Genomic DNA, 20,405 nt, shown 5'->3' with positions numbered 1-20,405 from the left:
GCTGAAGCCTGTGCGATCCTGACGGCTGAGGACTAACCCGCTAGGGTTTAGGGTTTAGGGTTTAGGGTTTAGGGCTTGAGCGCCTCGTGCGTAGCTCCCTGGCTTCTCGCTCGCGACTTCTTCAGAATTTGAAAAAGCCCATCTAGAGACAAACCCTAAACCATTTCCTAAACCCTAAACCCTAATTCAGAGGTTGGCGGTGTCCAGCCCGAGACCTGCTGGCTGGCGAGTCGCCCTTACTTCTTCTTTTGCTGCTGCTGCTGCTGCTGCTGCTGCTGCAAGGACAAAGTTCCTGAAGTAACAGTCATTAATGCAGCAGATCCGCCAGCCGCAGCTACGCCAGCAGCAGCAGCAGCGACGGCAGCAACAGCAGCGGCAGCAGCAGCAGCAGCAGCAGCAGCAACAGCAACGACAACAGCAGCAGCAGCAGCAACAGCAGCAAGAGAAGGAGCAGAAAGAAAATCTGCAGCTCCAGCAGCAACAGAAGCGCCTGAGGGAAGTTTTGGAGACCAATGTGTCAGTGAAACCGCTGCAGCAACAGCGAGAGCAGCAGCTGCAGCAAGGGCAGCAGCAGCAGCAAGAGCAGCAGCAGCTTCACTGTTCTCGCTGCAGCAACAGCAGCAGCGACAGCAGCAGCGCTGGCAGCAACTGCAGCAGCAGATCTGCGAGTAGCTGGACTACAAGAAAGACACTTGAAGGTAGCAGCAACAGCAGCAACACCAGCAACAGCAGCGTCAGCAGCAGCAGCAGCAACAGCAGCAACAGCAGCAACAGCAGCAACAGCAGCGTCAGCAGCAACAGCAACAAAAGCAGCGGCAGCAGCAGCAGCAACAGCGGCAGCATAACTGCATCGAGTCCCTGAGCTGCAGCAAAAGCAACGGCAGCAACGCCGCAAGTGCGAGCGTTTACTGCAACAGCAAGAACAGCAGCAGCAGCAGCAGCAGCAGGACCAGCAGCAGCAGCAGCAGGACCAGCAGCAGCAGATCTCTCCTGCTGCGGCGTCTGCCCGTCAGCTGTTTCTCACCAGGGTGCGAGGTTCTTGTGATAATTCCTGCTGCAGCAGCAGCAGGTGCAGCAGCAGCAGCGGGCGCTGCAGCTGCAGCAGCAGCAGCAGCCGCTGCTGCTGCACATGCTGCTGCTGCTGCTGCTGCTGCTGCTGCTGCTGCTAGAGCCCCCCGCCAAGATGGCAGCAGCACCAAACCCCCGCAGCATCTTCGCCTTCACTGCAGCAAACCCTTACGACAAAAACCATTTGCTGCGCCTCGGAGGAGCTCTTGCTGCTTTCTTCCTCGCAGCCCTCAACAGCGCAGTCCTGGTCTTCTACTACGTAAGCAGCTAGCTAGCTAGCTAGCTAGCTAGCTAGCTGGCTAGCTGGCTAGCTGGCTAGCTGGTTGTCCAGCTAGCTGGCTAGCTAGCTAGCTGGCCGGCTGGATAGCTACGTGACTAGCTAGCTAGCTGGCTGCTTGGCTGACTAGGTACCTGGCTTGCTGGATAGCTAGCTAGCTAGCTAGCTAGCTAGCTGGCTGGCTAGCTAGCTGGCTAGCTAGCTGGCTAGTTAGCTGGCTGGCTAGCTAGCTATCTGGCTAGCTAGATAGGCAAATAGCCAGATAGATGGCCAGCTAGATGGCTAGATAACTAGCTGGTTAGCTAGATAGCTAGCTAGTTAGCTGGCTACTCCTCTCTTTTCTGCTGCTGCTGCTGCTACTGTCCCGCTGCTGCTGCTGTTGCTGCGCCTTCTGCTGCTGCTGCTGCATCTTCAGGCGTTGCCTTTTCTGCTGCTGCTGCTGCTGCTTTTGTGCGTCCCGCCATCGCTGTTTTTGGCGCTGCTCCTGCGCATGCGGCTTTATCTGCTGCTGCTGCATCTTCATGTGCTGCTGCTGCTGCTGCTGCTGCTGCTGCTGCTGCTGCTGCAGTCTGCTGACAGCAACGTGAAAGTCAACTCCCGCTGGGGCTTATTTTTGGTGGTCATTGTTGATGGCTGGCTGCTGACTTGGTTTCAGCTGAAGACCCATTTGTGCAGCTACGCAGAAAATGTAAGCTGCTGCTGCTGCTGCTGCTGCTGCTGCTGCTGCTGCTGCTGTTGCTGCAGTGCCAATAGCCGCAGCAGCAGCAGCTGCTGCTGCTGCTGCTGTAGGTGCTGGTGATGCAGCTGCTCTTAGTACCGGTGCTGCTGCTGTTGCTGCGCATATAACACTATGTGCTGCTGCTCATCTAGCACTATTTGCTGCTGCTTGTAGAACACCATTTGCTGCTGCTCACCAAACGCTATTTGCTGCTGCTCATCCAACTCCATTTGCTGCTGCTCACAAATGCCATTTGCTGCTGCTCCTGAACTACCGTTTGCTGCTGCCCAGCTAGTGCAATTCACCGCAGCTCATCGAGCACCCTTCTAGCCCAAGTTGCTGCTGCTCCCCCCGCGCCACCTGCTGCTGCTGCTGCTGCTGCTGCTGCTGCTGCTGCCATTTGCTGCAGCCCAAGGCTTTGGCCCAGTACGAATGGAGGGACCTTTTCGAGTCTGCCTACGGAGCTGTCGACAGATCCAAACTCTGTGACGAGGCCGAGCACATGCTCATCATCGCCATGGCTGTAAGCTGCTGCTGCTGCTGCTGCTGTTGCTGCTGCTGCTGCTGCTGTTGCTGCTGTTACTGCTGCTGCTGTTACTGCTGTTACTGCTGCTGTCGATGATGATGATGGTGGGGGTGATGGTTTTGCTGCTGGGGGTTGCCTTATGTAATGCTCCTGCTGCTGCTGAGGTCTGGTTTGCTGCTGCTGCTGCTTCTGCTGCTGCTGTTACTGTTGCTGTTGCTGTGCTCTGCTGCTGCTGTTGCTGCTGCCGTTACTGTTTCCGATGCTATGCTCTGCTGCTGCTGTTTCTCCTTCGGTTGCTGCTGCTTCTGCCGTGCTCCGCTGCTGCTGTTGCTGCGGCTGTGCTCTGCTGCTGCTCTAACTGCTGTCGCTGCTGCTGCTGCTGCTGCTGCTGCTGCTGCTGCTGCTGCTGCTGCAGTGCTGCTTCGTGGCTGTGGCTTCTGCCCTCGCCAGCGTCGCCTTTGTGGTGCTGACGAGACTCAGAGGCAACCCGGAGCTTCGCGCGCAGCAGCACTACGACCACTGCAAAACCGGCATGGTAGGGTTTAGGGTTTAGGGTTTAGGGTTTAGGGTTTAGGGTTTAGGGTCTAGGGTCTAGGGTTTGGGGTTTAGGGTTTGGAGTCTAGGGTTTAAGGTGTTGGGGGCGGGGTTTGAGGTTTGGGGCTTGAGTTTTTAGGTTTTGGGGTTTGGGGTTTGGGGTTCAGGGTTGGGGGTTTAGAGTTTGTGTTTGAGGGTTTAGGGTTTGGGGTTTAAGGACTGGTGGGGTGGGGTTTAGGGCTAAGGGCTTTAGGGTTTGGGGTTTAGGGTTTGGGGTTTTGGGGAGTGGGGGATTTAGAGCTTTTTTACTTTGGAAGCTTGTGCATTGACTGTGTTTTTGGTGCTGCTGCTACTGCTGCTGCTGCTGCTGCTGCTGCTGCTGCTGCTGCTGCTGCTGTTTGCTGTTTGCTGCAGATGGTTATGGCCTTTTGCATGTTCGGGACAATCCTGCCTCCAATCATCTACGCTTTTACGTTGCCTGACTTCGTGTGAGACCTTTGCTGCTGCTGCTGCTGCTGCCGTTGCTGCTGCTGCTGCTGCTGCTGGCGTTGCTGGAAACGCTGTGCCGGCTGTTGCCTGTGATGATCTGCTGCTGCTTCTGCTGCTGCTGCTGCTGCTGCTGCTGCTGCTGCTGTTTCTGCATTCTGGCTTTGCTGTGCCGCCGCGCTCAGTGCCGTATGTGCTGCGACTGAGATGTGGCGGCGTTTCAACGGCTGCTGCTGCTGCTGCTGCTGCTGCTACTGCTGCTGCTGCTGCTGCTGCTGCAGCATCGTGGAAGCAACTCCTGTCAAAATGAGGGAAGGCGTTTTCGTAGGGGTGATATCTGGCTTAGCGCTCATTTCTGCAATTATGGGCTACCACATGTGAGCTGCTGCTGCTGCTGCTGCTGCTGCTGCTGCCTCTGACTATCTTTACCTAGTTGTGCCCCCTGGCTAGCTTGCTGTATCCTGGCTAGCTAGCTGTCGCCGTGTCTCCTCGCTAGCTAGCTGCTGCGGGTATTCAGCTAGCTGCTGCAGCTAGCTAGCTAGCTGCTGCAGCGGCGCAGCTAGCTGCTGCAGCGGCGCAGCGAGCTGCTGCAGCAGCGCAGCTCGCCGCTGCTGCTGGCTGCTGCAGCTAGCTGCTGCAGCTAGCTGCTGCAGCTAGCCAGCCAGCTGCTGCTCAGTGTGCTGCTGCGCTGCAGCGACCGGTCCGTGCTGCAGAGCAAAATGGAATTCGAAAAACTCGTTTGGGCTTCGCTGCAGGACGACCGGCTGCTGCTGCGGCAGCAAATGGCAGCAGACGCAGACGCCCTCGAAGCAGCCAAGTTCGGGGGCCTCCAGACTCCCGCGCAGCTAGCCAGGCAGGGTGGGACGCCCAGCTAGCTAGCCAGCAGCTAGCTAGCTAGCCAGCAGCTAGCTAGCTAGCCAACAGCTAGCTAGCTAGCCAGCAGCTAGCTAGCCAGCCAGCAGCTAGCTGGCTAGCCAGCAGCTAGCTAGCCAGCCAGCAGCTAGCTAGCTAGGCAACAGCTAGCTAGCCAGCAGTGGGCTAGCCAACAGCGAGGTCGCTAGCAGCTAGCTAGCCAGCAGCGAGATAGCCAGAAGCTAGTTAGCCAACAGCTAGCTGGACTGCAGCTAGCTAGCCAACAGCTAGCTAGCCAGCAGCGAACTAGCCAGCACCTACCTAGGCAGAAGCGAGTTGGCCCGCAGCTGCCTTGCAAGCAGCTAGCTAGCGGCTAGCCAGCAGCTAGCCAGCAGCTAGCCAGCGCAACTGTGCATGACTAGCTACTGGCTAGCCAGTCAGGCAGCAGGGCACTATCCCAAGTAGCGAAGCAAACACTCAGCGGGCTAGCTGGATAGCTAGCTAGCTAGCTAGCTAGCTAACTAGCTAGTCTGCCAGCTTGCTGGCTAGCTAGCTAGCCATCTGGCTGCTAGCTAGCTAGAGGAATTCGCTGACAGACAGCTAGCTTTCCAGAGTGCTGGGGAAGTAAAGCAGCTGAGATTACTGTTGCTGCTGCTGCTGCTGCTGCTGCTGCTGCTGCTGCTGCTGCAGTTAATCCAGAGAATCGAAAGGGCGTCGACAAGTTCTTGTTTGAGAGGGCGGGGCCGTGGAGATGGTGAGAAAAAGATTTACTTTTTTAATTTATTTTTTTTATTTATTTCTTTTTTATTTTGTTTATTTCTTTCTTTATTTCTTTTTCTTTTTTTATTTGCTTCCTTCCTTTGTCCATCTTTTTAATGTATATTAAATGTCTAATATATATTAAACATTTAATATATTTATATTATATTACTCTTTAAAGAATTATTCAAGAATTGTATTAAATGAATCCCGTAAATAGCATGCATGCATGCATGCATGCATACATGCATGCATGCATGCATGCATGCATGCATCTTTTGTTGCTGCTTTTGTTCGCAAATAAAAATTAAATTATTATCAATTTTAATTTATTTATGCATGCAAATAAAAGGGATATAAAGAGTTGCTTTTGCTTCCTGGGGTTAGCAGCAGCAGCAAAGTGCGCATGCACCGCGTTTGTGTCTTTGCTGCTGCTGCGCTGCTGCAGACAGCTGCAAGATTGTGCCTAGGGCCCAGCAGCAGCAACAGCAAGCGGGACGCTGCTTACATAGCAGCAGCAGCAGCAGCAGCAGCAGCAAAAGCAGCGGGCCGCCATCGGCTGCTGCAGCAGCAGCTGCTGCTGGAGCTGCAGCAGCAGCTGCAGCTGCTGCTAGCAGCAGAAGCGTGGCCAGCAACAGGGTGGATGCGTTTTTCCACTGCTGTTGCAGCAGCAGGCCGCCGTTTGCTGCTAGCAGCAGCAAAATCGCAGCAGCAGCAGCAGCAGCAGCAGCTTGTGCTGCCGCGCGTTTGTGCCTTTTGTGTAGACTGAGGCGTGAAGCCACTTTCGTTAATAGGCAGAAGTTTGAAGTCCTTTGCTACTCAATTCAGATTTAATTAAATGTTTAAATTTATATATTTCTCGAGCTCCTGCATGCATGCAGTCTCAGGTGTACGTACACCTGAAGCAGATTCAGGTGTACGTACACCTCAACACTGCTGCCGTTCTCGGGAACTGCTGCGTCTCAACGCTGAAACAATAAATAATAAAACTATTTAAATTAAACTAATTAAATAAAACTAATTAAATAAAACTAAATTGAATTAAATGATTGCGCATCACTACTCAACCCGGAGACCCCCGGAAACGAGAACTTTCGGGTGTACGTACACCCCAAAAACACCCACAAACGCCGCCACTCTTTTGACCATTTGGCGGCTTCAACAGCAGCACAGGGGCCCCTCAAGGGGGCCCTCAGGGGGCGCTGTAGGGGCCCCTTAGGGGCCCCTTATGGGCCCCTTAGGGGCCCCTTGGGAGGCCCTTAGGGGCCCTTTAGCGGCCCCTTAGGGGGCCCCTTGGGGGGCCTCTTAGGGGCCTCTTAGGGGCCCCTTAGGGGGCCCCTTGGGGGGCCCCTCTGGGCTACGGGGCCCCCTAGGGAGGCTCTTAAGGGGGCCCTCAGGGGGGCCTCTCTGGGCTACGGGGGCCTCTAGGGAGGCTCTTAAGGGGGCCCTTAGGGGGGCCCCTAAGGGGGCCCCCGGGGGCTGCAAAGGGGGCCCCTGGACTGTGGGGGCCCCCGGGGGCCCCCTGTGGCGCGGCCCTGCGCATGCAGTGCTGCTTCGGGGCTTGTGGGGGCCCCCTGGGGGCTGTGGGGCCCCACAGCCGGGCGAGAAGCTCCTTTGGCTCAAAAGGACTTCAACTTCTTTTCTTTTGAGGACTTTAGAGAAAAAATGAAATAAAAGAAAAGAATTAATAAAGAAAAATGAAATAAAAGAAAAGAATTAATAAAGAAAAAGATGAAATAAAAGAAAAGAATTAACTAAAGGGGCCCCTCTCACATCCAAAGGACCTCTTGCAGTGCTAAATAAAGCCCCAACAGCTGCGCTGCATGCAAAAAGTGCCTCCAGGGGTACAGCGGGTGCGGGGGGCCCCCGGGGGCCCCCTTGGGGGCCCCCTCGGGGGGCCCCTCGGGGGCCCCCCCGGGGGGCCCCTCGGGGGGCCCCCCGGGGGGCCCCTCGGGGGGCCCCCCGGGGGGCCCCCGGGGGGTCCTTAGGAGGGCCCCTGGGGGGACTCCACCCCAATTGCAAACTGCGTGGAGACCCAAAGTTAGAAATAGATTTGGGGCGCATACCACAAGCTGCTGCTGCTGCTGCTGCTGCTGCTGCTGCTGCTGCTGCAGCAGCAGCGGCAGCAGGGAACGGCTCCTCAGGTGTATGTACACCGCAACGAGGCCAAAGGCGAAGGTGTACAGCAGCTGCAGGAGGTGCCGCTGCAGCAGCAGCAGCAGCTGCTGCTGCAGCAGCTGCTGCTGCTGCTGCTTCGGCGCGCGGCCGCTGGCTGCTGCTGCCTGTACGGGCCACTCCTGTGCTGCCAGCAGCAGCAGCAGCGACTCTGCTGCTGCTGCCTCGCGCGCGCCTCTGCTGCTGCTGCCCTCCCCACAACACTTTCTTTGCTGCTGCTGCTGCTGCTGCTGCTTAGATCGTTGTTGCTGCTGCTGCGGCAGCGGTTTCGCCGATGAGACCGAGGAAGTAGCAGCAGCAGCAGCAGCAGCAGCACGTTTAGCTGCTGCTGGCGTTGCTGCTGCTGTTGCTAGCATTGCTGCTGCTGCTTTAAGTATGCCTGGGTGGCTGTGCGGAAGAGAAAATAAAACAGCAGCAGCAAGAACTGCAGAGCTGCTGCTGCAGTCAGCAGCAGCAAGCAGCAGCAGCAGCAGCCCCCTAAATATGAACTCCTCCAGCAAAGGAGCCAGCAAGAGACACTTCAGCATTTCTCCCGCCTTAATTCTTCTTTTTGCTGCTGCTGCTGCTGCTGGTGCTGCTGCTGCTGCTGCTGCTGCTGCTGCTGGTGCTGGGCCATTATCTGCAGCAGCTGCTGCTGCTGCTTCTGCCGTTGCTGCTACTAAAGCCGGGGCAGCAGCAGCTGCCCCGAAAAGGGCGCAGCAGCAACGCCAAGCTGCAGCAGCAGCAGCTGCTGCCGCTGCTGCTGCTGCTGCTGCTGCTTCTGCTGCTGCTGCTGCTGCTGCCTTCAGAGTCTCCGCGCAGCAAAATGAGCCGAAAGTGGCACAAAAGGAGACACCGTAGAGCAGCAGCAGGAACCTGACGCACTGCACTGCAGCAGCAGCAGCAGCAGCAGCAGCAGCCTGCAGCGACACGGGAAGGCCCAGCAGCAGCAGGAGACCCCGAAACTTTGCTGCTGCTGCTGCTGCGTCCACGGACTCTGGTGCCGCTCCTGCTGCCTTCACGAAAACCCCTTCTGCTGCTGCTGTTGTTGCTGCTGCTGTTGTTGCTGCTGCTGCTGCTGCTGCTGGGTAGCAGCTCAGGGGAGGCAGCCACAAATACACCAAACCAACAGCAGCAGCACAGAAGCAGCAAAGAGAAGAAAACCGCAGCAGCAAAACATGAGGCTCGTGGGAGTCCTCCTCTACTAGACGCCCCAGCAGCTGCAGCAGCAGCAGCCGGAAGCTGCTGCTGCTGCTGCTGCTGCTGCTGCTATCTCTGGGAGGTTTCTCTTTAGTGTGTTTACTGCCGGAGGGGCGGCGGTGACAGCGGCAGCAGCAGCAGCTGCTGCTGCTGCTGCTGCTGCTGTTTGTGCCGCTGCAGCTGCAGCAGCTTTTGCCGCTGCTGTCATTGCTGCTGCTGTCGTTGCTGCTGCTGCTGCTGCTGCTGCTGCGGGTGTGAGGCCGCAGCAGCTGCCAGAGGATCCAGCAGCACTGGAGTGCATAGGCAGCAGGGGCGTAGAGAGCAGCAAGAAGCGCAGCAGCAGCAGCAGCAGCAAACGGGGGCAGTGAGAAGCTGCACACATATTGTTGCTGCTCCTGCTGCTGCAGCAGAGGCTGCTGCTGCTGCTGCTCGCAGAGTTCTGCACAGCGGGCTCCGCTGCTGCTGCTGCTGCTGCTGCCGTCAGTGACGTACAGCAGCAGCACACAAGCAGCAGCAGCAAGCCCGAAGAAAAATTTGCTGCAGACAGCGCGGGGCCCCACAGAAGCAGCAGCAGGGGACGCCGCAGCAGCAGCAGCAGCAGCAGCAGCGCAGCAGGGGGGCCCCCCAGCAGCAGGGCACTGGGGGCCCCCCTCAGCTGCTGCTTTGCTGCTAGCCATTCGCGAGGCTCTGATGGCAGCACTAAACCCTAAACCCTAAACCCTAGCTGGAACCCTAAACCCTAACGGCTAAACCCTCAGACAGCCTTGCTCGCCGACATGCAGCCCCGCTGCGCCGCATGCACTTCCAAACCCTAAACCCTAAACCCTAAACCCTAAACCCTAAACCCTAGTCCATGAACTCTGGTTTGTTCGAACGTTAATGCCTGAAACAAAGTTTGAAGGCATACACTGCAGCAAGCAACTGCCTTCGCTCCGCTGCACCCGCCAAACCCTAAACCCTAAACCCTAAACCCTAAACCCTAAACCCTAAACCCCAATTCCACATGAGCACCTGCGGCTTCGGGGCCCTTTGAGGCCTTCGTGGGCAGCCGCTAGCCAACCGCCTGCGGCCTAGCCCAGAGCGGACCCTAAACCCTAAACCCTAAACCCTAAACCCTAAACCCTAAAATGGCGTATGCAGCCCCTCATCTCCGCTGGTGCGCTGGTCCCGTACTTGAGGCTGTGGCGGTTTACGGCTTGGCTCTTTGTCTTCGTAAGCACCTTAAACCCTAAACCCTAAACCCTAAACCCTAAACCCTAAACCCTGCTTTATGGCTGCTGCTGGGGTTTGCGCTGCTGCTGGGGTTTAGAACTGCTGCTAGGGTTTAGAGCTGCTGCTAGGGTTTAGAGCTGCTGCTAGGGTTTGGAGCTGCTGCTAGGGTTTGGAGCTGCTGCTAGGGTTTGGAGCTGCTGCTGGGGTTTGGGGGTTTCGGGTTTTGAGGGTTTAGGGTTTGCTGAGGTGTACGTACACCTCAGGCTGTCCTTCGCGGGCTGCTTTTCTTTCTCTTTGCTTCTTTTGTCTTTGTTTGCTTTTGAGGAATTCCACTTTGAGAAGTAAGTCTTTTTGCTGCTGCTGCTGCTGCTGCTGCTGCTGCTGCTGCTGCAGCACTTCAGACAGCTGCTGCTGCTGCTGCTGCCTTGCGCACTGGCTGCTGCGGCTCCCTGTCTTGTGTCTTGCTTGCTGTTCGTGGCAGTGCCTGCCAGCTGCTGCTGCTGCTGCTGCTGCTGCTGCTGCTGCTGCTGGTGCTGCTGCTGCTGCGGCGTGCTGTCAATTGCATCTCTTTGCTGCTGCTGCCTGTGCTGCAGCAGCTGCTGCCGTCTATCTGGAGCCGCTGCAGAGGCAGCAGCAGCTGCAGCAGCAGCAAAACCAGCAGCAGCCGGCCCTGAGCCACATTTATTCTGCTGCTGCACTCAACAGCAGCAGCTCGGGTGTCTGTGCAGCTTTTGTGCTGCCGCGGGTTCGGCTGCCCCTGGACCCGCTGCTGCAGCTGCTGCTCAGTGCTTGGTTTGCTGCAGCAGCAGCAGCAGCAGCAGCAGCAGCTGTAGCAGCAGAATGCAGGGCCTCTCTACCTCTCTCAGCCTTGCTGCTGGCCACTTGCCACGCGTACGCCGAGCCCCTCAAGCATTGCTGCTGCTGCTGCTGCTGCTGCTGCTGCTGGGGTTTTGGGTGTGGGGGGAGGGAACAGCAGCAGCAACAGCAGCAACAGCAGCAGCAGCAGCAGCAGCAAGCCCGCCTCTGTGCTGCGTCTGCTGCTTGCGCAGCTTCTGCTGCACTTACCGGTTTGCTTCGAAGCAGCAGCACGTGCTGCTGCTGTGCCGCCCTTCTCCGCCAGCCGTTCTATCACTTCACATTGCATCCGTAAGCTGCTGCTGCTGCTGCTGCTGCTGCTGCTGCTGTTGCTGCTGCTGCTGCTGCTGCTGCTGCTGTTGCTGCTGCAGCGGCTTTTTCAAAGTAAAGGAAGTCCAGTGGGGGCTGCGGGCCTTCTTATTTGCTTCGATTCTCTGCTGCGCTGCGATGGGCTCGTGACTGCTGCTGCTGCTGCGCTGCTGCTGCTGCTGCTGCGCTGCTGCTGCTGCTGCTGCGCTGCAGGGCCTTGTGCAGCTAATTGTCTCCCTGACGGTTACTGCTGCTGCGTGGCTGCTGCTGCTGCTGTCAGCAGCAGTAGCAGTGCTGTCGCAGCATCTGCTGCTGCTGCTGGAGTCGCTGCTGCATGAGCAGCAAGAGAAGGTCGTTGTTGCTGCGCCAGCTGCTGCTGTGCTGCACGTGCTGCAGCAGCGGCTGCAGCAGCTGCTGCTGTTGCCCCGCTCTGCTGCTGCAGCACCCATAGAAGGCCTAACCCCACACAGGGCGTGAGCTGACTCTCTAGGGTTTCGACTTGCTGCTGGCATTCATGGGGTTTCCGGGTTTAGGGTTTAGGGTTTAGGGTTTAGGGTTTAGGGCTTAGGGTTCGGGCCTTCTGCGTGTCTGCTGCTGCTGCTGCTGCTGCTGCAGTGCCTTCTGGCTCTCGTTCCTCGCGCTGCTGTGGCTCACATCTGTGCTGCAGCAGCGGCAAGCAGCAGAAGCCCACAGCAGGCCCTGTAGAGACGTGCGTCTGCTGCTGCTGCTGCTGCTGCTGCTATGGCTGCTGCTGCTGCTGCGGCTATTTGTGCTGCTGCTGCTGCTGTAGTTGCTGCTGCTTCCGCTGCTGTGCACTCAGTCGCTGCTGCAGGCGGAGCTGCCGCTGCTATTTGGTTTGCTGCGTTGGCTGTTTGTGTTGCTGCTGCTGTGTTGCTGCTGCTGCAGGCAGCAGCAGCAGCAGCAGTGCTGCTGCAGCTCGACCCGAAAGCCTGGCAGCAAGTACCCTCCGACGTGATAGTGAGTTTTGCTGCTGCTCTTTTTTCTTTTAAATTCTTTTAATTCTTTTATCTCTTTAATTACCATTCGTGTCTTCTGCTGCTAATGGCTCCTTCCCGCTGCTGCTGCTGCTTATATCTCCAGCAGCAGCAGCAGCAGCAGCAGCAGCAGCAGCAGCAGCAGCAAGCGCATTTCCTGTGTCTGCTGCTGCTGCTGCAGAGTCTCGCGCTGCTGGGCCTCCGCCAGTCTGTGTCTTCGCTGCGGCTGGCAGTTGACCGCACCAGCAGCCGCTACGTGCAGCAGCAGCAGCTGTCGCTGCCCCCGAAGAGCAGCAGCAGCAGCAGCAGCAGCAGCAGCAGCAGCAAAGGGAGCCGTTCGGTGAGCAGCGCAGCAGACGCAGCTCCCACAGCCAGAGGCGCATCTCCCGGCGCCCAGCGATTTTGCTAGCTAGCCACTTCATGAGTAGCTAGCTAGCTGACTGGCTAGCCAGCCTCTAAACTTGCTGGCTAGCTGGCCAGCTAGCTAGCTAGCTAGCCAGCTGGCTAGGTGGCTGGCTAGCTAGCTAGCTAGCTAGCCATCTCATACGCGAGCTTCCTGGCTGGCTAATCATCTGGCTAGCTAGATAGCGGCCTAGCTAGCTAGCTAGCTGCCTATTTGGCTAGCTAGCTAGCTGCCCAGCTAGCCAGCTAGCTAGCTAGCTAGCCAGCTGCGGTGGCTGCTGTTTGCTTCTGCTGCAGTCGGGGGCCCTAGTTTTCCCAGAGACCCTCGCGGACTTGAGGGGCCTAGACCTTTCGCATTTGCTGCTGCAGCAGCAGCAAGACGAGCTGCCGGTAGGCTGAAGCAGCTGCTGCTGTTGCTGCTGCTGCTCTTGCTGCTGCTGTTGCCGCTGCTGCTATTTACCCTGCTGTTGCTGCTGCCGCAGCTGTTTTCTCTGCACTGTGCTTGGGGTCCCAGTTCTCTGCGGCTTACTGCTGCATGCTGTTGCTGCTGCTGCTGCTGTTGCTGCTGCTGCTGCTGTTGCTGCTGCTGCTGCTGCTGTGATGCAGATATTTGAGGCTCTAGCTTCGCTCGTGCTGCAGCAGCTGCGGCTGCAGAACGCTCTGCTGCGGCTGCTGCCAGTTGTGTCCTCTCCTGCTGCTCGCCAGGCCCAAATCATGGTGAGCTGCAGCTGCTGCTGCTGCCGTTGCTGCTGCTGCTGCTGCTGCTGCTGCTGCTGCTGCATGCGTTCTGTGTGGCTGCGTGGGCGTGGCTGCAGTGCATGGACAGCTTCAGCAAACAGCGCAGCAGCTCAGGGGTGACCACTGGTCTGTTTGGCAGCCAGTGGCACGCAGCAGCAGCAGCAGAGTCAGCAGCAATGCAGCAGCTGCTGCTGGAGATGGGAGACCCAGATAGAGCAGCAGCTGCTGCTGTTGCTGCTGCAGCAACTGCAGCAGAAGCTCTCACTGGCTGGCTCTGCGTCTTAAGCGCTCTCGGCAAGGGTAAGAAGCAATAGTAAACGGCTGCTGCTGCAGCAGCAGCAGCAGCAGCAGCTGCTGCTGCTGCTGAGTGCTGTTGCTATAATTATTCAGGAAGTCCATGTCAGCTGCTTCGTTCCACTGCAACGACTGAAGTTGCCTGGTGCTGCTGTGGCTACTGCTGTTGCTGCTGCTGCTGCTGCTGCTGCTGCTGCTGCAGGATTTGGGGTTGTAGGAGCGCAGGTTGCTGTGCAGCTCAGCAGGGAACTTGTGAGTATTTGCTGCTGCTGCTGCTGCTGCTGCTGCTGATGCTGCTCGTTCAGCGGCTGCTGCAGCAGCAGCAAGACACTACTGCAGCCACGGCTGCATTGACCCATCAACACTGCTCCCGCTGCTGCTGCTATTGCTGCTGCTGCTGCTGCTGCTCTTACTGCTGCTGCTGCTGCTGCTGGGTTTCTGCTGCAGGCTCTGTCGTGTCTGCAGCAAGAAGCAGCACAGGGAGACGTTTGCTGCTCTCTCCTTTCGCCGCTGCTGCAGGACGCGAACTTCAGTGAGAATTCAATTTGTGTCTTTTGTCTTTCTCAGTTTCTCTGCTGCTGCTGCTGCTGCTGCTGCTGCTGCTGCTGCTGCTGCTCAGCTGCTGCTGAGTACTTCGGTGCTGCTGGCAGTGCTGGTGCTGCCGAGGCAGCTGTTGCTGCTGCTGCCTGCGCTGTTGTTTGGGCTACTGCTGCTGCTGCTGCGTTGCATGCTCCCCCCACAGCTGCTGCTGCTGCTGCTTAGCGTGCTCCCTCCATGGCTGCTGCTGCTGCTGTTGCTGCTGCTGCTGCTGCTGCTGCTGCTGCTGCTGCAGCGATGCGAGACTGTCTCTACCGCCTTCGGGTGTACAGGGAGCCAATCCTCTCAGCAGCAAAAGGCTGTTCAGTGCTGGTGCAGCGGCTGCTGGAGGAGACATTTGTGGTTTAAGCATGCAGCAAGCTTTGCTGCTGCTGCTGCTGCTGCTGCTGCTGCTGCAACACTGTTCTCAGCAGCAGCAGCAGCAGGAGCAGCAGCAGATGTGCCAGCAGCTTCAGCAAGCGCGTTTCTCAGGCCATCAAGCCTCGAGTTTTCCAGCATTCCGTTGCTGCTACTGCCGCTGTGCTGCTGCTGCTGCTGCTGCTGCTGCTGCTGTGCTGCAGCAGCCACAGCCCACTGTCTCTTGTCTCCTTTTGCTCTTTTGGCCCTGTGGGGCCCCGCTGCTGCTGCAGCTGCTGCAGCAGCGCAGCAGACTCGTTGGCCCTAAGGAAGATGCGTTTGGAAGCGTTCGTGTCTGCTGCTGCGTTAACTTGCTGCAGCAGCAGCAGCTGCTGCAGCAAGTGCAACAGCAGCAGCAGCTGCTGCTGCTGTTGCTGCCTCCTGCTGCCGCGTGCTGCTGTGCTTTGCTGCTGCTGCTGCTGCGCTGTAGACCTGCAACTAGCGGGACTGCATTAAGAGCCTCCCCACCTTTAACTGTAGCTAGCTGGGGCTGCCTGTGGCTAGCTGGGGCTAGCTGTAGCTAGCTGCTGCTAACCTGAGTCAGCTAGCTGCAGCTAGCTGTGCCTAACTGTGGCTCCCTGTGGCGAGGTCAGCTAGCCGTAGGTAGTTGCGGCTAGCTGTAGCTAGCTGCAGCTAGCTGCAGCTAGCTGCAGCTAGCTGCAGCTAGCTGTGGCTTGTTGAGCTGCCTTTGGCTAGCTCTAGCTTGCCGTAGCTAGCTGTCGCTCGCTGCGGCTGGCTTTGGCTAGCTGCGGCTAGCAGCTGGCAGCTACGGCTAGCCGTAGCTAGCTGTGGCTAGCTGTGGCTAGCTGTGGCTAGCTGTGGCTAGCTGTGGCTAGCTGTAGATGCCTGTAGCTAGCTGTAGCTAGCTGTAGCTAGCTGTAGCTAGCTGTAGCTAGCTGTAGCTAGCTGCTTGGCAACGCAGCCCAATCTGTCGCCCACATGGCCATGAGCTGCTGCAGCATTCGTTTTGCTGCTGCTGCTTCATTTGTTGCTGCACTCCAAGTTAGGGTTTAGGGTTTGGGGGTCTGCTAGCTAGGGTTTGTCTAGGGTTTAGGGTTTGGCATTTGCACAGCGGCGGATATTAAAATGAAAAGTGGTTAAGAGGTTTTTGCATGCAGCTGCTGCAGCTGCTGCTGCAGTGGGGTGTACAGACAGCTGAGCAGCAGCAAATTAGAATAAATGAATGTTTGCATGCAAATATGTTTAAAGAAAGGACTTATTTATATTTAAGTAATTTTAACATTTTTATTTAAACAATTTTAATTTTCATTTATCTTTAAATGCATTTATTTGCTTCTCTTTTTCGAATCATCCAATGCAGGCAGCAGCCTCGCTGTACAGCTTTGTTAGGGCTTAGGGTTTGGGGTTTAGGGTTTAGGCATGAGGTTTTGGGGTTTAGGGTTTAAGGTTAGGGTTTAGGGTTTAAGTAAGGTCTACGATTAAGGGATTAGGGTCTACGGTGAAGGGCCTACGGTTTGGGAATTAAGGTTTAAGGGTTAGGGCTTAGGGTTTAGGGTTTAGGGTTTATGGTTTAGTGTTTAGGGTTTAGGGTTTAGGGTTTAGGGTTTAGGGTTTCGGGCTTTAGCTGCATCCTGAATTATCGTTTTTCCTTGTCATTTCCATCAAAAAGCCAGAAATAAAAGCTTATAAACTCAAAATAATTAAATTAATTAATTTATTTACATTTAAAAATATAAATAAAGCCATTTAAACCCCAAATGTTCACTTCACTTAATTTGCTGCTGCTGCATGAGCTGTGGGGCTCGGGGGCCCCCGGGGGCCCCCAGCCCTTGGGGGCCCCCCCGGAAGCCTGGGCTCAATTTATCGCTAAATAAAGAATAAATAATGAAAAAAAACAAAAATAATAAATAAATAATAAATAATAAATAAATAAACTTCTTTTTGAATGCTTAACAGCCACTGAGGCCGAGAGTGGCTCAAAACCCCCCCCGCTTTTTGCTGCTCTTCATATTTCTTAACTTGTTTCCAACCTTCCATGGCTAAGGCCCAAAAGCAGGCCCGGGGGGCCCCCGGGGGGCCCCCCGGGGGCCCCCCGGGGGCCCCCTCGGGGGGCCCCTCTTCCCGGGGGGCCCCCCTGGCTGGCAAGCAGAAGGGGGGCCGCCAACTCGTGAGGAGAAACAAAGAGGAAAAGAAAAGTAAAAAAAATAAAACCAAATTGCTTAAAGGGGACTTCAGTGTACCCACTCTTGAGGAGTTCGAGGGGCCCCCCCAGGGGCCCCCAGGGGGGCCCCCAGGGGGGCCCCCAGGGGGGCCCCCAGGGGGGCCCCCAGGGGGGCCCCCAGAGGGGGCCCCAGGGGAGCTTCCAGAGGGGGCCCCGGGGGGGCCCGCAGGGGGGCCCCCAGAGGGGCCCCCAGAGGGGGCCCCAGGGGGCCCCCACGAACTAGAGGGAGAGGGGAAGCAGAAGGACTTGAAGGGTCACGAGGAAGCCTTTTGGAAGGGTAAGTTGCAGCAGCAGCAGCAGCAGCAGCAGCAGCAGCAGCAGCAGAAAAGGCTTTAACTGTCTTTTTCTGTAGTTCTGCGTACTGGGATGCTTTTAGGGTTTAGGGTTTAGGGTTTTGGGTGTCTGTAAAGGAGACACGCTGGGCAATAAGCTTCTTCTTTTTAGGGTTTAGGGTTTAGGGTTTAGGGTTTAGGGTTTAAGATGCCTCAAAGAAAACATATCGAGAGTTGAGGGTTTAAGGCTTTAGGGTTTAGGGTTTAGGGTTTGAGAGCCTCTAGGAGACATCCCCATGGACGAATTCCATTTTTTCTTTTCTTTTTTCTTTTCTTTTCACTTTCTTTTCTTCTCACATTCTTTTATTTTATATATTATTTTGTTTTATTTTATTTTATTTTATTTTATTTTCTTTTATTTTCTTTTATTTTCTTTTATTTTCTTTTTTTATTTTTTCTGCAGACCCCAAAAGCCGCAACATTTACCGGCTGCTGCAGAAGCGCCTTTCGGGGCCCCCTGGGGGCCCCCCAGGGGGGCCCCCAGGGGGGCCCCCAGGGGGGCCCCCTGGGGGCCCCCTAAAGGGGGCCCTTGAGCGTGGGGCCCACAAAGATGCCTCAGATTTTATTCAAAAGGCCCTTTTGGCTTCTGCGGGGCCCCACAGAGGCAAAATAACTCTTGAGCAAATCCAAATGGCAAAACCCAAAAGGGCCCCCTACTAAGAGTACCCAAAAGCTTTTAGGGGGCCCCCAGGGGCTCCCAGGGGCCCCTAGGGGCCCCTAGGGGCCCCCTGAAACCCTTTAGGGCCTCCAGGGGGCCCCTTGGGGGCCCCTTGAGGCTCTATGATAGAGGAGTGCACCCAAATAAGGGTCCTAAAATAACAAGGGGGCCCCCAATAGGGCCCTCTTCTGTCGGTAAGGGCCCCCAAGAGGGGCCCCAAGAAGACCCGGGGGGCCCCTCTGGGGGCCCCCTAGGGGCCTCTCTCTAGGGGCCCCTCAAAGGAGCCCTCTGGGGGCCCTTTTATTGGACCCTCTAGGGGCCCCTCTAGGGGCCCCTCTGGGGGCCCCTTTGGGGGCCCCTCTAGGGGCCCCTTTTCGAGGCGGATTTGTTTTGGAATGTTTATAATTGGTTTGAACTAAAAAGAATCAATTATTGGCAAAAGTAAATTTGAAAATATATTTTTGTTTTTTATTCATTTATTGTATAAGTGCATTTATGCACAGAAATATAAGCAGCCTAAATACATATATTTACAAACATAAATACAATCTATTTACAATAAATAGTATTTGTTTAGAATTATTTATTTATAAATATATTTTTAATTTACAACTCCTCAACTTCCCGGCGCTGCGCTGCGCATTTGGGGTGTACGTACACCTCACTGCACCGCATGCATGCGCAAACCGCTGCAGTAAATAAATAAATAAATAAAACTTCCAGAAGGTCCAAAACAACTGGAAAAAAGCAAAAAAGATGAAGCGAGAAAGAACATCTTCTTCCCTTTTAAATTTGCACTTTTATCTGCATTTATATTTGTTTTTTTTTGCAAAATTTTGCCTTTTTTATGCCTTTTAGTGCATGCAAAAAGCCCCAAAAAAACTATTTGCATGCAGCAGCCCTTTTCTTTCTCGAGGCTTTTGTGGGGCCCCTTCTGGCTAGCTGGGGTGTATCTACAGCTCCCAGATAAGGGCACCCAGCAGGTCCCAGGGGCTCCCGCTGGGGGCCCCCCTTGGGGGCCCCATGGGGGGCCCCAAGGTGCCCCTAGTGAGGCCCCAGGGGGCCCCCCTTGGGGGCCCCCAGGGGGTCCTCAAGGGGCCCCTAGTGAGGCCCCAGGGGGTCCCCCTGGGGGCCCCCTGGGGGCCCCTGGGGGCCCCCTAGGGTCCCCTGGGGGCCCCTGCTAGGGGCCCCTCTCTGTATTCCACAGGTCTTTCTATTTTGCCCCTCTTGGGCTCTTAGGCAAGGGGGGCCCCCTAAAGGTCTAAGAAAAGACCTGGGGGCCCCCTTGGAGTACCCTGGGGGCCCCAACAATGCCTTTGGCCTTAATAAGCCGTGGGAGGGGCCCCCCAGACCCCTGCAGCAAGGGCTTGAGGTGTCCAGACACCAGGAACGGCCCTGAAGGACTGCTGCTGCTGCTGCTGCTGCTGCTACTGCTTCTGCTGCTGCTGCTTCTGCTGCTGCTGCTGTGGACTGCGCAGCTGTGGATCAAAAGCTGAGGAAGCTTTTACCGTGGAGCCTAAGACAAGCCCTCTAGCGGGCGCAGCAGCAGCTTCTGCTGCTTTTGCTGCTGCTGCTGCTGATTCAGTGCAGCAGCCGCTGCTTTTGTTAGGTAAAGCAGCTGCTGCAGCTGCTGCTGCCAGGTGCGTCTGCTGCTGCTGCAGCGAAATGAGCAGCAGCAGCAGCAGAAGCAGAAGCAGCGGGAGCAGCAGGTCCGAGGCTGCTCCCAGTGACCTTCTAATGCGCTGTGCTGCTTCTCCGGGAGTTTTTGTTTCGAGAAAAGTTTAAAAAGAATAAAAAATGATTTCAAATTCAAAAAATTAATTATAATTAATTAATTAATTAGAAGTTTTGCTGCTGCAGCAGCAGCCTGAACCCCAGGAAGACAGAGGCCGTGTTCTGGCTAGCGCTCGCCGCAGCGGTGCTGCTCGTTGCTGCTGCTGCTTCCCGCTGCTGCTGCTGCTGCTGCTGCTCCACCTCCCCGGCCAGTGGATTGCTTTTTTGTTTGTCTTTTTGTCTGTTTTTGATTTTTCAATCAGATCTTTTTTTCTTTTTTGCAAGCAGCAGCAGCAGCAGCAGCAGCAGCAGCAGCAGCCGTCTCGCTCCCGGTGACTCGGTGTTGCCCGTGAGCTGTCTTGTGTTGTCTTTTTGTGCTTCTCCATTCTTCCATTTCAAACTTTCGGAGCAGCAGCAGCAGCAGCAGCAGCAACACCAGAGGCCGCTTTCCCTGAGATCGGCTCCGTCTTCGCAGCAGCAGCAGCAGCAGCAGCAGCAGCAGCAGCGATGGCGCTCACCAAGACCTCCTCTCCCTGGGGCCGGGCACCTCGCCTGGCCTGGCTAGCTGGCTCTTCCCTGCTGCTGCTGCTGCTCTGGGGCCCCTCAGCAGCAGCAGCAGAAGGGGACCTGCTGCAGGTTGAGAAGCCAATGAGGGAGCGCAGCAGATCCATCAGCGGCAGCAGCAGCAGCAGCAGCCTCAACCCCCCCAGCGCTGAAGACGAGAGAAGAGCCCGCAGAGGAGCTTCGCTTCCCCTAGAGTAAGCAGCAGCAGCAGCAGCAGCAGCAGCAGAAGCCGCAGCAGCAGACGCGGCAGCAGCAGCAGCAGCAGCAGCAGAAGTCGCAGCAGCAGCGGGAGAGTTGCAGTATAAGTAGCAGCAAAAACAGCCGATAACTTCGGAAGGAGTCAGAAGACGGAGCAGAAAGTAGCAGCAACATTAGCAGCAGCAGCAGCAGCAGCAGCAGCAGCGAACAGCAGCAGCAGCAGTCGCCGCAGCTGAAGCGTTGCGCAGGCAGTAGTGCTTCACCCCCCTATGGGGCTTAGGATTTAGGGTCCAGGGCCTAGGGTTTAGGGTTTAGGGTTTAGGGTT

At 56.4% G+C, this 20,405-nt stretch overlaps 6 protein-coding genes across 6 annotated transcripts in view; 5 read left to right on the top strand and 1 right to left on the bottom strand.

Annotated features, from left to right (window-relative positions):
• Nucleotides 1-310: 310 nt before the first annotated feature.
• On the top strand, nt 311-862 carry ENH_00004790 (hypothetical protein; the record flags this gene model as incomplete). The annotated part of the gene is made up of 1 exon (XM_013578406.1): nt 311-862. One exon carries the CDS (start codon nt 311-313, stop codon nt 860-862), a length of 552 nt encoding a protein of 183 aa, XP_013433860.1.
• A 321-nt stretch (nt 863-1,183) lies between these two features.
• ENH_00004780 (hypothetical protein, conserved) lies at nt 1,184-5,219 on the top strand (the record flags this gene model as incomplete). Its single annotated transcript, XM_013578405.1, has 8 exons — nt 1,184-1,327; nt 1,914-2,033; nt 2,473-2,586; nt 3,005-3,124; nt 3,538-3,611; nt 3,891-3,986; nt 4,304-4,467; nt 5,152-5,219. The coding sequence occupies 8 exons, from the start codon at nt 1,184-1,186 to the stop codon at nt 5,217-5,219; spliced, it is 900 nt and encodes a 299-aa protein (XP_013433859.1).
• Nucleotides 5,220-6,989: 1,770 nt separating this feature from the next.
• On the bottom strand, nt 6,990-9,251 carry ENH_00004770 (hypothetical protein; the record flags this gene model as incomplete). The annotated part of the gene is made up of 1 exon (XM_013578404.1): nt 6,990-9,251. The coding sequence occupies one exon, from the start codon at nt 9,249-9,251 to the stop codon at nt 6,990-6,992; it is 2,262 nt and encodes a 753-aa protein (XP_013433858.1).
• Nucleotides 9,252-10,626: 1,375 nt separating this feature from the next.
• ENH_00004760 (hypothetical protein, conserved) lies at nt 10,627-14,324 on the top strand (the record flags this gene model as incomplete). Its single annotated transcript, XM_013578403.1, has 11 exons — nt 10,627-10,677; nt 11,164-11,423; nt 11,519-11,663; nt 11,857-11,928; nt 12,127-12,285; nt 12,645-12,737; nt 12,954-13,064; nt 13,163-13,385; nt 13,582-13,631; nt 13,827-13,911; nt 14,212-14,324. The coding sequence occupies 11 exons, from the start codon at nt 10,627-10,629 to the stop codon at nt 14,322-14,324; spliced, it is 1,362 nt and encodes a 453-aa protein (XP_013433857.1).
• Nucleotides 14,325-16,368: 2,044 nt separating this feature from the next.
• On the top strand, nt 16,369-16,890 carry ENH_00004750 (hypothetical protein; the record flags this gene model as incomplete). Its single annotated transcript, XM_013578402.1, has 1 exon — nt 16,369-16,890. One exon carries the CDS (start codon nt 16,369-16,371, stop codon nt 16,888-16,890), a length of 522 nt encoding a protein of 173 aa, XP_013433856.1.
• A 2,934-nt stretch (nt 16,891-19,824) lies between these two features.
• ENH_00004740 (hypothetical protein, conserved) overlaps nt 19,825-20,405 on the top strand; it is a gene marked incomplete at both ends in the record, with an annotated part of 5,291 nt that continues 4,710 nt past the window's right edge. The window contains one exon of the mRNA XM_013578401.1: nt 19,825-20,075. Within this exon, the coding sequence (XP_013433855.1) occupies nt 19,825-20,075 (251 nt within the window). The remainder of the gene's footprint in view (nt 20,076-20,405) is intronic.

This window comes from Eimeria necatrix, genomic scaffold, assembly GCF_000499385.1.
Source record: "Eimeria necatrix Houghton genomic scaffold, Enh_scaff113, whole genome shotgun sequence".
NCBI lineage: Eukaryota > Apicomplexa > Conoidasida > Eucoccidiorida > Eimeriidae > Eimeria > Eimeria necatrix.
Note: the sequence above shows the minus strand (reverse complement) of the source record. Positions and strands in the feature narration are given on the sequence as shown.